The sequence below is a fragment of the Salvelinus fontinalis genome, chromosome 3, assembly GCF_029448725.1.
Source record: "Salvelinus fontinalis isolate EN_2023a chromosome 3, ASM2944872v1, whole genome shotgun sequence".
In the NCBI taxonomy this organism is placed as follows: Eukaryota; Metazoa; Chordata; class Actinopteri; order Salmoniformes; family Salmonidae; genus Salvelinus; species Salvelinus fontinalis.
This window is the reverse complement of record NC_074667.1, coordinates 51,214,958-51,232,758: the sequence shown is the minus strand read 5'-3', so window position 1 is coordinate 51,232,758 and position 17,801 is coordinate 51,214,958. Positions and strand designations below refer to the sequence as shown.

The 17,801-nt window shown below is 39.1% G+C and overlaps 3 protein-coding genes across 6 annotated transcripts in view; all 3 read left to right on the top strand.

The window, feature by feature from the left end:
* The window catches only part of LOC129851070 (cadherin-4-like), a 450,252-nt gene that overhangs the window by 138,696 nt on the left and 293,755 nt on the right, over positions 1-17,801 (top strand). The window lies entirely within an intron of this gene.
* LOC129851071 (zinc finger protein ZFP2-like) lies at positions 1,348-11,001 on the top strand. Its single transcript, XM_055917263.1, has 2 exons — positions 1,348-1,896; positions 7,802-11,001. Exons 1-2 carry the CDS (start codon positions 1,575-1,577, stop codon positions 9,193-9,195), a joined length of 1,716 nt encoding a protein of 571 aa, XP_055773238.1. The 5' UTR covers positions 1,348-1,574; the 3' UTR covers positions 9,196-11,001.
* Positions 14,263-17,385, top strand: LOC129851072 (cilia- and flagella-associated protein 251-like). Its single transcript, XM_055917264.1, has 2 exons — positions 14,263-15,139; positions 16,567-17,385. The coding sequence occupies exons 1-2, from the start codon at positions 14,611-14,613 to the stop codon at positions 16,704-16,706; spliced, it is 669 nt and encodes a 222-aa protein (XP_055773239.1). The 5' UTR covers positions 14,263-14,610; the 3' UTR covers positions 16,707-17,385.

Below are 17,801 nucleotides of genomic sequence, written 5' to 3'. Positions count from 1 at the left end.
GAGGTTGATCATCAGGAGTCAGATGTGAAGGAGGAGGTTGATCATCAGGAGTCAGATGTGAAGGAGGAGATTGATCATCAGGAGTCAGATGTGAAGGAGGAGGTTGATCATCAGGAGTCAGATGTGAAGGAGGAGGTTGACCATCAGGAGTCAGATGTGAAGGAGGAAGTTGATCATCAGGAGTCAGATGTGAAGGAGGAGGTTGATCATCAGGAGTCAGATGTGAAGGAGGAGGTTGATCATCAGGAGTCAGATGTGAAGGAGGAGGTTGATCATCAGGAGTCAGATGTGAAGGAGGAGGTTGATCATCAGGAGTCAGATGTGAAGGAGGAGGTTGATCATCAGTGAACCTCTAGGATTGTGGGCTGGGCTGGCGTTTCCACTTCCAGCTTGGTCATATATTTCGACACATTGAATGTTGATACTGTGAAACTATGTTATATATTTGTACCTCCTGTTTCATGAAGTGATGTCACTAAGTACTGCCCCTATATATATATATTGCATTCGGAAAGCATTCAGACCCCTTCACTTTTTCCACATTTTGTTATGTTACAGCCTTATTCTAAAATTGATTCAATCATTTTTTCCCCCTCATCAATCTACACAATACCCAATAATGACATCACAATACCCAATAATGACATCACAATACACCATAATGACAAAGCAAAAACAGGTAAATAAATGAAAAAATTTGATTTTCTTTAAAAAACAAGGACATTTCTAAGTGACCCCAAACTTTTAATGGTAGTGTACATCTACATGATGTATTGTTACACCATGTAGGAGCAGTATAGACCTAGTCTGTTCATTATATACATCTACATGATGTATTGTTACACCATGTAGGAGCAGTATGGACCTAGTCTGTTCATTATATACATCTACATGATGTAATGTTACACCATGTAGGAGCAGTATAGACCTAGTCTGTTCATTATATACATCTACATGATGTATTGTTACACCATGTAGGAGCAGTATAGACCTAGTCTGTTCATTATATACATCTACATGATGTATTGTTACACCATGTAGGAGCAGTATGGACCTACAGTAGCTAGCTACTTATTTAGATTTAGTTTGACTTAATGAAACTGCCTCAAATGTGCTGTAGTAAACATTTTTTATCCGCACTAATCAATCAACACTTTATTGTCTTTGTATGTCTCAATATAATGGTATTATTTAATTAAATCCATTTACAATAATCTTTGTCTAAAAATAAAATATGATCCTCAACTGCGTTTCCCCCCCAGTCAGCAGACGGCGATGTGCGTCTTTCAGGCGACGCTGTCAGAGTGACGTATAATCTAGTGGACGGTTCTTCATAAACAGCTCGTCAACCACCTCGGTAGCTTGCTAGCCAACATAGCCGAAGGATTCAAGCTATTTATACGCTTTCGGTGTATATAAGCTACTGTGTGTTAGACACACTTCTGTCGTATCTACTTGTTAACCTATTTAATATAATATTACGTTATTTTGTATTAGTCAGCTATAGTAGCTGACTGGTTAAATTAGCACTAGCCTAGTCGCTAATGATAGCTAGCTAGCTAACATCCCCGAACATGAGCTCCCTAAACTTCTCCCCTCTTGTTAAAGAAGAGGAGGTCTGCTGGACGGAGAAAGAAGCTCTGGGGCTGAACATTGTCGTGAAAGAGGAGAAGGAAGAAGAGGATATCACAGTAAAACAAGAAGTAGAGGGTAAGGCTGTTACAGTGAAAGAAGAAGAGAAAGACGTTTCAGTGAAAGAAGAGGAAGAGGCGTTCAGAGTGAAAGACGAGGAGGAAGAGAAAGAGGAGGATGCAGTTTTTGGAGTGAAGAAGGAAGGGGAGATTACTGTCACATTGAAAGATGAAGAGGTGGAGATAGGAGATCTGATTAACACTAGTAAGTACCGCCATATATTTTTTTTAAACTTTGGATAGTCGGAGTTGGCTCGTCAATACCTCTTCAACGGTGGGCCCAGGATGATGACTGATATGTCTAGAATCAGACGAAGTAGAGAACAAGCTACCCCTTGAAATCTCCGTTCCGTTTCCAAAAAGTGACTTAACATATATATTTGAGAAGGGTCTATCTGCTGACCGCAGACTGGGGGGCACTGCATGTAGTGATTTTCATGTAGTGATGTTTTACTACACACCGTGCCCCCCAGTAGTACCATGCGAGAGTTGGGTTGGCTACAACAAAGAGTATGGATGTCCTGACAAGATGTCTCTCCGCCCTAACAAGTGGAGTCGTTGTCCACAAAGCTTCACTGTGGGTTGTCTAGCTCCCGCCTATCCTTTCTTTGGATTGGTGGATTCATCTTATTATTGTAATCTATTGTTTATATTCTATGAGGGTTTTTGTCGTCAACCGCCTGTATTCAATGGAGAGAGATGCTAAGCTACTAACATGAATATGCACTGCCTGTATTCAATTGAGAGAGATGCTAAGCTATTAGCATGAATATGCATAGCGATCTGGAGACAACTCCTATAATGTTTTTATCAAAGTTGTCGGTATGTCACGTGTCCACGTAACAACTTAAACATTACGAAACTTCTGTTAGATCAAGTAAACCTCACGTAGCAAATAAGCCATTGATTTTGTTGTTGACCAAATTCGACACTTTCCACATTGGGTTGATAATTGTTTCCACTTGGATACAACCAACTGTAGCCTACTGGCATGACTTAGAGAGTTACAACCTACTGTAGCCTACTGGCATGACCTAGAGAGATACAACCTACAGTAGCCTACTGGCATGACCTAGAGAGATACAGCCTACTGTAACCTACTGGCATGACCTAGAGAGTTACAACCTACTGTAACCAACTGGCATGACCTAGAGAGATACAACCTACAGTAGCCTACTGGCATGACCTAGAGAGATACAACCTACTGTAACCTACTGGCATGACCTAGAGAGATACAACCTACTGTAACCTACTGGCATGACCTAGAGAGATACAACCTACTGTAACCTACTGGCATGACCTAGAGAGTTACAACCTACTGTAGCCTACTGGCATGTCCTAGAGAGATACAACCTACTGTAACCTACTGGCATGACCTAGAGAGTTACAACCTAGTGTAACCTACTGGCATGACCTAGAGAGATACAACCTACTGTAACCTACTGGCATGACCTAGAGAGTTACAACCTACTGAAGCCTACTGGCATGACCTAGAGAGATACAACCTACTGTAACCTACTGGCATGACCTAGAGAGATACAACCTACTGGCATGACCTAGAGAGTTACAACCTACTGGCATGACCTAGAGAGTTACAACCTACTGTAGCCTACTGGCATGACCTAGAGAGATACAACCTACTGTAACCTACTGGCATGACCTAGAGAGTTACAACCTACTGTAACCTACTGGCATGACCTAGAGAGTTACAACATACTGTAACCTACTGGCATGACCTAGAGAGATACAACCTACTGTAACCTACTGGCATGACCTAGAGAGATGCAACCTACTGTAGCCTACTGGCATGACCTAGAGAGATACAACCTACTGTAACCTACTGGCATGACCTAGAGAGATACAACCTACTGTAACCTACTGGCATGACCTGGAGAGATGCAACCTACTGTAGCCTACTGGCATGACCTAGAGAGATACAACCTACTGTAACCTACTAGCATGACCTAGAGAGATACAACCTACTGTAGCCTACTGGCATGACCTAGAGAGATACATCTACTGTAGCCTACTGATATGACCTAGAGAGTTACAACCTACTGTAACCTACTGGCATGACCTAGAGAGTTACAACCTACTGTAGCCTACTGGCATGACCTAGAGAGATACAACCTACTGTAACCTACTGGCATGACCTAGAGAGATACAACCTAATGTAACCTACTGGCATGACCTAGAGAGATACATCCTAATGTAACCTACTGGCATGACCTAGAGAGTTACAACCTACTGTAGCTACTGGCATGACCTAGAGAGTTACAACCTACTGTAGCCTACTGGCATGACCTAGAGAGATACAACCTACTGTAACCTACTGGCATGACCTAGAGAGATACAACCTACTGTATCCTACTGGCTTGACCTAGAGAGCTAAAGTTGTAAAATTCCTGGATTTTAAATGAATATTTTCTAGTAATAATGATAATTTCTATCTTCCTATCCATCTGTGGGTTCACTCTCTTTTGTCTTCCTCTCTACACCAATAATAGACAACTACTGTGGGATCCGCTGCGTCCGTGTGTGTGTTAACTATTAGAATGCTGTACTAGAATGCTTAAAAGGCCTCTAAAAATTTTAATATCGGTTATCGGTATCGTTTTTTGGGGTAAGGAAAATATTGGATATCGGTATTGGCCAAAAATGTAATATCGGTGCATCCCTTTATTCTGAAATGTTTCACAATACCCCATAATGGCATCACAATACCCCATAATGACATCACAATACCCCATAATGCCAACGCAAAAACAGGTTTAGGTTTTTTGCAAATGTATTGAAACTATTCCCCAGGATAACTAGTCTCAGAGTAATGTAAGATCTCAGGATAACTAGTCTCAGAGTAATGTAAGATCCCAGGATAACTAGTCTCAGAGTAATGTAAGATCCCAGGATAACTAGTCTCAGAGTAATGTAAGATCCCAGGATAACTAGTCTCAGGGTAATGTAAGATCCCAGGATAACTAGTCTCAGAGTCATGTTAGATCCCAGGATAACTAGTCTCAGAGTAATGTAAGATCCCAGGATAACTAGTCTCAGAGTAAAGTAAGATGCTTGGAAAAAGAAGCTGAAAAGAATAACAGAACGGCACCATTAGAACTAAAATGTGTCCCTGGATGTCAGACCCCCAACCCTCCAAACTGTAAATAAATAATAAAATGTGTCTCCTTGGCAACATTAGAACCTCGGTACGTTTACTGTGTATGTCGAGACAAAGGAATGATGTAAACAAATAATCAAAAATATTTTTGTCAATGAGACAGTATATAAACAAAGGAATGACCAAACCCCCTTTGGTGACTGAATGCTTGTAAGGAAAACTACATGATCAAAACATTAGATCACATCAAATAAGCCTGAGTGGTTTCACCTCCTCCCAGACTATACTGGATACTACAGTTATAACTACATAGTTATACAGGATACTACATAGTTATACAGGATACTACATAGTTATACAGGATACTACATAGTTATACAGGATACTACAGTTATACAGGATACTACAGTTATACAGGATACTACAGTTATAACTATACATAGTTATAGAGGATACTACAGTTATACATGATACTACAGTTATAACTATACATAGTTATACAGGATACTACAGTTATAACTATACATAGTTATACAGGATACTACAGTTATACAGGATACTACAGTTATAACTATACATAGTTATACAGGATACTACAGTTATACAGGATACTACAGTTATAACTATACATAGTTATACAGAATACTACAGTTATACAGAATACTACAGTTATACAGGATACTACAGTTATAACTATACATAGTTATACAGGATACTACAGTTATAACTTAACATAGTTATACAGGATACTACAGTTATAACTTAACATAGTTATACAGGATACTACAGTTATGACTTAACATAGTTATTCCAAAGGTGGGCTACTTACTATCCACTGTTTGCAAGCCACCGTTGCTGATCTATTTTATTTATTTATTTCACCTTTATTTAACCAGGTAGGCAAGTTGAGAACAAGTTCTCATTTAGAACTGTGACCTGGCCAAGATAAAGCAAAGCAGTTCGACACTTACAAAAACACAGAGTTACACATGGAGTGTAACAAACATACAGTCAATAATACAGTAGAAAAATAAGTCCAAGATAAAGCACAGAGAACTGTTCCTTTATTCAGGACATTTAGAATGATAACGCATTACAGGTTATTGTCCTGTTAGGACAGTTTTTTGTATTCAGATCTCTGAAATGCACTCTAACTATGTAACATTTAGTGTCTCCTTATGTTACGCTGGGAAAACAGTTTTCATGGGCACAGAAATCCTAAATCATTTCAGAGTTTGCTTAATCAAATGGTTCTAACCTAGTCACCTTAACTTTATTGACAACACCCAAATGGACACTGTCATTAATGTGTTTCTTCAATAATTACACATCATTCTTAATACTGTAGCTGTTTAGTTAGTCACATGTTCAACTATCATCAGCTGATCCAGGAAATCATTTTCTGAATGCCAGTCACATGACAAACATCACGACATGCAACAACAACCAAAGTGCTTCTTCATTCATTACTCTGGTAAAGACAGTAATGCCGTGCTCCACGTTGGATCCAACATCCCTAACAAATTGATGTTTATAATGTGTTATTGTCTGCTTGATTTACTGTAGGGTCTTGTTAGTCTGTTTGGACACAGAGATACTTAGCTCATAATGTGTAGAGAACTGTTCCTTGATGGATAGGCTATTGTACAACACACAGAGCTATTTTCCTTTATTCAGGACATTTAGAATGACAACACATTACAGAGTAGCCTAGTGGGATTATTCACAAAATTATCTGGTGATCAGGTTATGAAATGTCATGACAAAGACATTTAAGTTTCGATGTTTCACCTGAAATATTAAATTATATATAGTCCTATGTTAGGTGAAGTTATGGGTCCTACAGTAGGTCTATGTTATTGTTAGGTGAAGTTATGGGTCCTACAGTAGGTCTATGTTGTTGTTAGGGGAAGTTATGGGTCCTACAGTAGGTCTATGTTATTGTTAGGTGAAGTTATAGGTCCTACAGTAGGTCTATGTTGTTGTTAGGTGAAGTTATGGGTCCTACAGTAGGTCTATGTTATTGTTATGGGTCCTACAGTAGGTCTGTGTTGTTGTTAGGTGAAGTTATGGGTCCTACAGTAGGTCTATCTTGTTTTTAGGTGAAGTTATAGGTAATAGTAATGTGAAATGCACTCAAAAACAACCTGTAAATGGAGGTTATTTTTGTTATTATTATTTTTTTTTTGCTGTTTGCTGTTGAAGAATCATAATGGGTCGACCCCTACTATGTTATTGTTTGGTGAAGTTATGGGCCAATTTGTTAAGCACTTAGTGTACAAACCCTCATTGTCAGGCTGATGGAAAAGCTAGCTAAAGAGCATTTTACTGGTTGAAGTGTTTTTTAAGTATAAAGCAGTTGATATGCGACAATAACACAAACATATTAAGCAGGACATTCAAAACGAGCCTGACAATTATAATCCAATAGTAGTGTTAAATTCACTCATATTCAACCTGTAAATGGAGGCTATTATTGCTGTCAGCCTATGAGAACTCCCCTGAGTTTCCCCCCACGGTGGTGAATTAGTGAATAGACTCAGAGCTTAATGTGAGTTTCCTTGAGTAGCACTCCTGATCTTGCGCTGTAATATTCAGAATACATTGTGGAAAAACTAAAATCTTCACTCACCATTTTTGTTCCATGCAGATATACTACATCCTCATTAGCAGGGAGGAGTTTCTGCAATCAAATTGTGTGTGCATTGACCTCGTGGCGCAATTTTATCAAACACCGAAAAGGGCCTATATTGGAGACCAATAGTTGTCTGGCACACTGCTTAGGATTTCAACATCATGAATAACGTATTTCTAGTTCCCACTAATTTGAAAACAAGACAAAATATGACTTGTTACTAACTTGACTGTCTTAATTGTGAAATTTAACAGACGTACATTGTTGCACAACATCATGGGCATCACCTTTTACCTCAAATAAACAGTGGATTTCTGCTGTTTTTGGGCCTTTAACCGTCTGACTTTGTTGTTCACACAGGAGAGAGGCGTGACTATCATGGATCCTCTGGGGAGCCTCAACAACATCCTGATGCTGACGAGGCAGAGAAGAGTCTCTCCAGATCACAACTCCTCCAGAAACACCAGCAGAGACCCACAGGGAAGAAATCTAACTGCTGCTCTGACTGTGGGAAAAGATTCAACTCTTCAGTAAAACTTAAAATACACCAGAGAACACACAAAGGAGAGAAATCTTTTAACTGTAATCAATGTGGGAAGAGTTTTACTACATCTGGCTCTCTGATTTTACACCAGAGAACACACACAGGAGAGAAACCTTATAGCTGTGATCAATGTGGGAAGAGTTTTACAACATCTAGCCAGCTGACTATACACCAGAGAATACACACAGGAGAGAAACCTTATAGCTGTGATCAATGTGGGAAGAGTTTTACCACATCTGGTCATCTGACTTTACACCAGAGAACACACACAGGAGAGAAACCTTATAGCTGTGGTCAATGTGGGAAGAGTTTTGGTCAAGCTAGCCAGCTGACAGTACACCAGAGAACACACACAGGAGAGAAATCTTATAGCTGTGGTCAATGTGGGAAGAGTTTTGGTCAATCTATCAATCTGAAAGTGCACCAGAGAAGACACATAGGAGAGAAACTCTATAGTTGTGATCATTGTGGGAAGAGTTTTGTTACATCTGACCAGCTGACAGTACACCAGAGAATACACACAGGAGAGAAACCTTATAGCTGTGATCAATGTGGGAAGAGTTTTACTACATCTGGCTCTCTGACTTTACACCAGAGAACACATACAGGAGAGAAATCTTATGGCTGTGGTCAATGTGGAAAGAGTTTTGGTCAATCTAGCCAGCTGACATTACACCAGAGAACACACACAGGAGAGAAACCTTTTAGCTGTGTTCAATGTGGAAAGAGTTTTTGTCAATCTAGCAATCTGACAGTGCACCAGAGAAGACACACAGGAGAGAAAGCCTATAGTTGTGATCAATGTGGGAAGAGTTTTGTTAAATCTGACCAGCTGACGGTACACCAGAGAATACACACAGGGGAGAAACCTTATAGCTGTGATCAATGTGGGAAGAGTTTTACTACATCTGGCTCTCTGACTGTACACCAGAGAATACACACAGGAGAGAAACCGTATAGCTGTGATCAATGTGGTAAGAGTTTTGGTCAATCTAGCCAGCTGACATTACACCAGGGAAAACACACAGGACAGGAACCTTATAGTTGTGGTCAATGTGGGAAGCGTTTTGGTCAATCTAGCCAGCTGACATTACACCAGAGAACACACACAGGAGAGAAATCTTGGAGCTGTGATCAATGTGGGAAGAGATACTCTAGTAAAAGATCTCTGAGCAAACATCAGAAAATACATGAAGGAGTTTTTTCATGATATCAATTAAATAATTAAATAATGTCACAATGTAGATTATTTTAACATTGTAGTAGGAGTTTTTTAATGAATGTCAATGTAGAACCCTAAATGTTTGCCCCATGTTCAATTGATTTTACCCTCAGGGAAAAAACCCAGGCTCTGAATTGAAAGAGTTACTATTTATGTGATTTAACAAAAAGTGACTAACAAAAAATAATTGTGTTACACTTACCACGTTGGTGACCCACTGGAATCAAAATGTAGCTAGCTGTTTACCACGTTGGTGACCCACTGGAATCACAATGTAGCTAGCTGTTTACCACGTTGGTGACCCACTGGAATCACAATGTAGCTAGCTGTCTACCACGTTGGTGACCCACTGGAATCACAATGTAGCTCGCTGTTTACCACATTGGTGACCCACTGTAATCACAGTGTAGCTAGCTGTTTACCACGTTGGTGACCCACTGGAATCACAATGTAGCTAGCTGTTTACCACGTTGGTGACCCACTGGAATCACAATGTAGCTAGCTGTTTACCACGTTGGTGACCCACTGAAATCAAAATGTAGCTAGCTGTTTACCACGTTGGTGACCCACTGGAATCACAATGTAGCTAGCTGTTTACCATGTTGGTGACTCACTGGAATCACAGTGAAACACTCCAAAATGTTTAGGTTTTCAATATATCCCAAACTGTTTCTGCATATTGGTTATTGATTTGGACACGTTAAAACTGTGTTTTGATATTGCACAATTCCCATTTAGCAAAATGTCATTCAAAAGACGTTGAATATATGTTCCGTTGTAGTTGAAGATGAAAGTTGAAAATATGTCTTTTCAGGTCGTTTTTTCAATGAAAAAAAATATTATCATAATAATATAAATTAGTCTATAATCAATTTTATTAACAATCTCACATCACTCCAGTATTTCTTGACAACATTCAAGTGCTAATTGTCTTTAGTCCACTACTGAAGAAGCATGACTCAAATCACCTCATATTTCAAACATTCAGCCTGACAAAAGATACATGTTTTATTATTCCATGCCTCACCATTAAGTTAATTATTGCCAATACATATTAACAAAGTGGTGAACATTTTGGTTTTGATATTTCATATTATGTAACATTTAGTAATCATAGTTATTCATGCAACCAACTTGACATTTTTGGGTACAATTATATTGACATTGTTACCCTGCTTTTATATCCAACAACATGCCTATCTAGTGAATCCTGACAAGAGAGAGAAGCTCCGCAGTTAGGTGGAAAGTTACTACGGATATCGCAGGAGTTTCCTCTTGAAATCAGACATGTCCGTGTTAAGGACAACTTGGTTGCTGATTATCTCAAGGGTGGGCAGTCAAATAGATTTGTGTTTTGCATTTAGACAGGAGAGAAACCACAATTTATTTTGACACGTTTTTCCCGTGTTGGATATTAGTTTTTATCTCTTATTCTTTTCTGTATTTTTTTTTAGCTGCACTGTTGGGGGCTCGTAAGTAAGAGTTCCAGTGTTGTATCCGGCGCATGTGACTAATACAATTTGATTTGAGTTTTGTTTGGGCTCGTTCCAAGGGGACGAGAGTTTTAGAAGCTAGTGAGGAAAGAATGGAAATGGAAATGAAAAAGGAGAAAAAAATAATATGATTGTATATTATTATTTAGAAATGTTTTTTTCTTGTTTTTAATTGTTGACAGCCAGTAGACACCATGTTTATATTGTAGAAGGTGAAGCATTGTAGATTATGTGAAATGGAAGTTGTGGAGATACTCTGAATGATTGGCTATGAAAAGCCAACTGACATTTACTCCTGAGGTGCAGATCTGTTGCACGTTTGACAACCACTGTGATTATTATTATTTGACCCTGCTGGTCATTTATGAACATTTGAACATCTTGGCCATGTTCTGTTATAATCTCCACCCAGCACAGCCAGAAGAGGACTGGCCACCCCTCATAGCCTGGTTCCTCTCTAGGTTTCTTCCTAGGTTCTGGTCTTTCTAGGGAGTTTTTCCTAGCCACCGTGCTTCTACACCTGCATTGCTTGCTGTTTGGGGTTTTAGGCTGGGTTTCTGTACAGCACTCTGTGACATCAGCTGATGTAAGAAGGGCTTTATAAATACATGTGATTGATTGATTGTACAACTGAATGCATTCAACTGAAATGTGTCTTGGGCGCACTGATTGGTGTCACCTCGTTAGTCAGTATGTGTTACACCTGTGCTGGCTTGTCCATCACGTTAGTGGGAAGGTGTTTCACCTGAGCTGGTCCAGGTTCTATTTAAGAGTGTCTGACCCAGTACTCCAGTTGTCTTGACAAACTTAAGACAGGAAAGCAAACCAAAAAGGTGGAGAGTCAACACCTTTAGTTGCTCCACCTTTTTGGTTTGCTTCCTGTCTTTAAGTTTATTGTGGGTTTTTCTTTTGTTTTCCTCTTTTTGGGCAGATTTAGTGGGTCTCATGGTGGGTGTCTTTTCGGTCCCAGTTGTTGTTACTAGTCAACTTTCAGTGACACCCCCATAGTGTCTTTCAGAACCCCTCCTAAAACCCCACCTGTTTAGTTGTTGTCAGTGACTCTGTTAGTTCTAAAAAAAACAAGCTTATATTTTGGGTTGGATATAGCATCATATTGTTAATATTTTAATCAATGGCATTTCCTTTCATTTTCTTTCTTTCTTGCTCATTAGTCTTTCAGTTGTTTTTCTTCTGTTTTTTATCCTCTTATGTTTGTTGTGTATGTAACCGATGTGAAATGGCTAGCTAGTTAGCGGTAGTGCGCGCTAATAGCGTTTCAATTGGTGACGTCACTCGCTTTGAGACCTTGAAGTAGTGGTTCCCCTTGCTCTGCAAGGGCCGCGGCTTTTGTGGAGCGATGGGTAACGATGCTTCATGGGTGACTGTTGTTGATGTGTGCAGAGGGTCCCTGGTTCGCGCCCGGGGTGAGGGGACGGACTAAAGTTATACTGTTACATGTACTAAATATATCTGTTTAATTTTTTGTGTTTAATTTTCATAGTTTTTCCTGTGAAACCATTGTGTTGCATCCATGTCTGAAATGTGCTGTATAAATAAAGCTTGATTTGATTTGAAAACATTGCAAAACAAATTAACCCAATGACTGACCAATCAACAGACTCTTGGTCCATCTTAGTATGAAAAACAGCACGTAGCAGCATAGCCTTTATGTCATTATTATAGATGACGTCCCACACCGTAGCAGCATAGCCTTTATGTCATTATTATAGATGACATCCCACACCATAGCACGTAGCAGCATAGCCTTTATGTCATTATTATAGATGACATCCCACACCGTAGCAGCATAGCCTTTATGTCATTATTATAGATGACATCCCACACCGTAGCAGCATAGCCTTTATGTCATTATTATAGATGACATCCCACACTGTAGCAGCATAGCCTTTATGTCATTATTATAGATGACATCCCACACCGTAGCATGTAGCAGCATAGCCTTAATGTCATTTACCAAACCACTGGCCGTGTTTGAGAGCATCAAATCCATGCTGCATTGTGGGAAAAATGGTGACTGGCTGACTGATTTATAAATTATAATGAGTAGTTATTTATGATGTAAGGTGATTTGTAGATCAATCAGTCGCCTGCAATGTCGAACCAGCCCAATACCAAACCAATCAGGTGGTTGTTCGATGAAATGAATCTCCAGACGTCATTGATGACGTGCTGCTGATAAAGTGATACGGGCATCAACACAAAAAAAAAGTTTACTGCTTTCAATGCAGTGATTCAATTCAATTCAATGATACCTCCGGTATCAAACATAACATCCATATTGAAAAGTTGACAAAACAAAAAGGAGCAAGCAGGTTGATTTCCTCTGTCGTCTTGAGCCCACGGCAAGAACGCACCAGAGCCCACCGTGCTAACGGGTTCCCACTAGATAACACAACCACACAGTTAATGAAAAGCATGAGGTGACGCTTGAGCTAGATATCAACCTATCGAGCTAGTGTGACCTTCCTGGTCTCTCAAGTCAGTGAGTCAACACAGGAAGGAGCAATGGATGGATAGTTAATTTATTTCCAACGCTGCAATGATGGGACACACACAGTATGGATGAATGATCAGTAGTGACGGGATATAAATAGCACTCCCACAGCAATTCTACATTAATCTGCCCTTTAATATACTAACAAAAAAACAATTGAAATGTCTATCAAAGTTATTGTGATCGTATAGTGGATTCCTAATAATTTCTAATTTACTATAATAAATGAAGCAATTGTTTACATGTGTCTCATATTCACTACATCAGAATAAACTGTCATCCATTTTACTAACAAAATATATCAAATATACCTGAGAAATGACTCAAAGTCCACCTCTGGTGGCGAGGAAGTATAATACACCTAAACTAACAAAACCGGGCTAATAAACTGGCTGGTGTTCATGGGTTTATAGAACATGTACTTTATACATTTGTCATAAATGACCTGCATTGATGAGACACACAGTGTGGATGAATGATCAGTAGTCGACGGTAAAAATAACACTCCTAAAGAAGATGCATTTTCCAGTTAGATACCAACTTGAAAGAGGGAACTTTAGCATAAAACCCACATGGAAAACGGAGATTTGGCAAATAACATATAAAGAGAGGCTTATTTGACACCAAACCAACAACAGTAGTTACTAAAACATAAATTGCTAATGTATGATTTAAAAGGTGGATTTTATGATGTAATGTCAACTTTATATATTTCTATCCCGGGACTATTCAATTTTGAACTCACCCACAGCAATTCTCCATAAATCTGCTGTGGATTACCCGGAATCCCGAAATAAATTAATACATATGTGATAATTCAAAAACATAACTGGTTGTGTTTATAGGGAACCAGATCGTGAACACAACTAAGTTACTAAGTCTATAACCACACTGTATTGTTACACTGGTGAGTAAAAACTCATGCTTCCTACACTAACTTTTTGTCTGAACATTATAATATATATTTTACGTCACACTAGCGTCATTGTCTTAAAGTCGCACATCTTCATCGCAGTCAGAGGTTCAGACTGAGCGTTACCCACTCCAGTCAGCAGATGGCGGTGTGCGATTTTAAGGCAATGCTGTTAGTGTGACGTATAATCTAGTGGACGGAACGCAATGCTGTTAGTGTGACGTATAATCTAGTGGACGGAACGCTTCTTTCAGCAGCAGCAACATTTAGTCAGACACCTCCGTAGCTTCCTAGCCAAAATAGCCAAACCCATAAAGCTCTTTAGAAGATTTAGTGTATATTAGCCACTGTATTTTAAACCCTCTTCTGTCGTCTAGTTAGTAAGTTATCCTATTCCATTTCATATTTACGTTGTTGTAGTTATTATTCAGCTGGCGGGCTGGTTAAATTAGCATTAGCCTAGCTAGCTAACATCTCAGACCATGAGTTCACTAAATTACTCTCTTCCTGCTGAAGAAGAGACGGTCTGCTGGACGGAGAAAGAAGCTCTCATCAAAGAGGAGGAGGAAGAGAAGGATGTTACAATACAAAAACAAGTAGAGGGTGAGGCTGTTACAGGGAAAGAAGAGAAAGACGTTACAGTGAAAGAAGAGGCGTTCAGAGTGAAAGAGGAGGAGGGTGTTACAGTAAAAGATGAGGAGGTTTCAGTTTTTGAAGTGAAAGCGGAGGAGGGGGAGAATACGGTCAAATCAGAAGAAGAGGAGGAGGAAGAGGAGACTGTTACAATACAAAAACAAGTAGAGGGTGAGGTTGTTACCCTGAAAGAAGAAGAGAAAGACGTTTCAGTGAAAGAAGAGGAGGAGGGGGAGATTACGGTCTCATCGGAAGAAGAGGATGAGGAAACTGGATATCTGGGCCCGATTTCCCAAACGCAATTTAAGGCATCCAGTGGTTCTAAAGATGAACTTAGCCATAAGATGGTTTTGAGAAACCGGGCCGTGATTACCACTGGTAAGTACTGTCTTAAATACAGAGGTACAAACTCTGCAGTTGTTGAACTGATGTTTGGTGTTAAAGGGGAAATCTGCAATTGCTACATCCATATTTTGACTTTTAAATTATTTATTCATAGGCATTGATTCTTGGATAATATAACACATGCCTCATGAGCTTAGTTCAACTGTTGTACCCCATCAGAACCCAAAAGAAGCTTTTTTTACTCCAATGTTTAGAAACAATGTAAATCAACAGCCTCAACATGGTTAACTATAATGTTGATATCATGGATGGTCAGTCCTTTCATCCATAGGTCTGTCTATGAATTTGAGAGTAGTTAAATGTCTCCAGACCCATCATCATCTTATCAGCAAAACAGTGGTGGAATTACAGCTTTGTTATTGTTTCAACTTCAGATTGGTTGATTGATGTGTGGCTTTTTTAAAGGGACAACCTAGTATTTAAACAGCAACAAAATGGCTGCCCAGAGACTTGGTTTGGTAAACAGCTGAGGGATGGGGGCTGGAGAAATGTAACCACTCTCAAATTCATAGAGAAAGCCATTGTAGCAACCGTAACCCAACACCTAGCGACCTCGTCAAGAAGTTCAGACATCTTGGCGTAACAGTTATAAGGTGTTGGCTTGACAGTCGCTGGACCCAGGTTTGAGTTCAGCTCAGGGCAACCCCCTGAATTCACTACACTATGAATACAAGGACTGGCCATGCATGATGTCATAATGATAGTTTAACCAGATTTCTAGGTTATATATTATATTCTAGAATTCATCCATGATGTCATAGTGGTAGTTTAACCAGGTTTCTAGGATATATAGTATATTCTAGAATTCATCCATGATGTCATAATGATAGTTTAACCAGGTTTCTAGGATATATAGTATATTCCAGAATTCATCCATGATGCCATAATGATAGTTTAACCAGGTTTCTAGGCTATATAGTATATTCTAGAATTCATCCATGATGTCATAATGATAGTTTAACCAGGTTTCTAGGATATATAGTATATTCCAGAATTCATGCATGATGTCATAATGATAGTTTAACCAGGTTTCTATATAGTATATGCTAGAATCCGTCCATGATGTCATAATGATAGTTTAACCAGGTTTCTATATAGTATATGCTAGAATCCGTCCATGATGTCATAATGATAGTTTAACCAGGTTTCTAGGATATATAGTATATTCTAGAATTCATCCATCATGTCATAATGATCGTTTAACCAGGTTTCTAGGATATATAGTATATTCCAGAATTCATCCATGATGTCATAATGATAGTTTAACCAGGTTTCTAGGCTATATAGTATATTCTAGAATTGCCAGTGAAGATTTCCTGTAGGGTCAAATTGTTAGAGCTGTTGATAAGTCATTGTATAATATTCACCCAATTTATTTTCATGCCATTACATCAATACAGCCCATCCAGAAGAGAATAAACTCTTCCCGATCTACCTCCTCCTGCCGGCCTTCATACATTCTGACGTTGCTGGTAATCGGCTACACAAGCAGTGTGCAACCTACATTTGGAGTGCAAATGTATCTTACCATTTCTACTGATCTGGTGCCAGTTATGATTTTCATATGTTCATTTTACTGGAACAGTTTAATTTAATTTATAATAGTATCTCAAAATCATTGTCTGTGATTAATCTACATTCTATCTAAATGAAAATTATACAAATCTAAAAGTAACTTTTATTGCCATTGCCAACTATGTAAAAATAGCCTACAAATAAAAACATTGCAAATAAATGTCCTATAAATCGCATGGCCTGTCTAAAACGGACTTGAAACATTGTATAAAATATTCTGGGCCCTCAGTTTCCCGTGCCTGTGAGTTCTCGACCGACACAGCTGTAGGCTATTTGTGAAAGGGATAAGAAGTAATCAGGTGTTTTGACATTTCCACTGGATCAGAGCATTACGTTTTTCCCTTTTGTGCCGAGTGGTTATCGAAAGGGTGAGAGCTGGAAATATTTTACAAATACTTTGAGGAGTTATTCTCATTTGCAATTGATTTTGATTAGACTTTGTTTACTTGCTGTTTGAGGTGAAAAAACAATTTGCTTTGAGAAGCTCCACAACTCATTAGTGGTTCAGCGTTAAGACAATCAGAAATACTATCAGACATCCCCAAATGGGCACATTTATAGATCTACATTTGTGCTCAGGACAGGTAGACTAGTCCTACTTCTATATGTGTAACCAGGTAGACTAGTCCTCCTGCTATATGTGTAACCAGGTAGACTAGTCCTCCTGCTATATGTGTAACCAGGTAGACTAGTCCTACTTCTATATGTGTTGTCAGGTAGACTAGTCCTACTACTATATGTGTAATCAGGTAGACTAGTCCTACTTCTATATGTGTTGTCAGGTAGACTAGTCCTACTTCTATATGTGTAACCAGGTAGACTAGTTCTACTACTATATGAGTAATCAGGTGTGTGTCCTTACTCAACATTGACAGGAGTGTTTCCAACAAAAGACAATGAATAAATTTACAAAACTTTCGCATTTTGCAGGGTCAGGTCTGGGTGGTCTGCCAGGTGCCGTTTCATTTAGTATCCGTTTGAGTCGGCTTTGGGGAATGATTGTATTTCCCCATAGTATGTTGTACCTCAAGTTGACCGACTGAAAGGGAGCATAACCTTA

Coding starts and splice junctions, on each gene's coding strand:
- LOC129851071 (XM_055917263.1), top strand. CDS start 1,575: ATGAGCTCCCTAAACTTCTCCCCTCTTGTTAAAGAAGAGGAGGTCTGC. Junction 1,897..7,801: donor AGGAGATCTGATTAACACTA/GTAAGTACCGCC, acceptor TTGTTCACACAG/GAGAGAGGCGTGACTATCAT.
- LOC129851072 (XM_055917264.1), top strand. CDS start 14,611: ATGAGTTCACTAAATTACTCTCTTCCTGCTGAAGAAGAGACGGTCTGC. Junction 15,140..16,566: donor CCGGGCCGTGATTACCACTG/GTAAGTACTGTC, acceptor ACATCAATACAG/CCCATCCAGAAGAGAATAAA.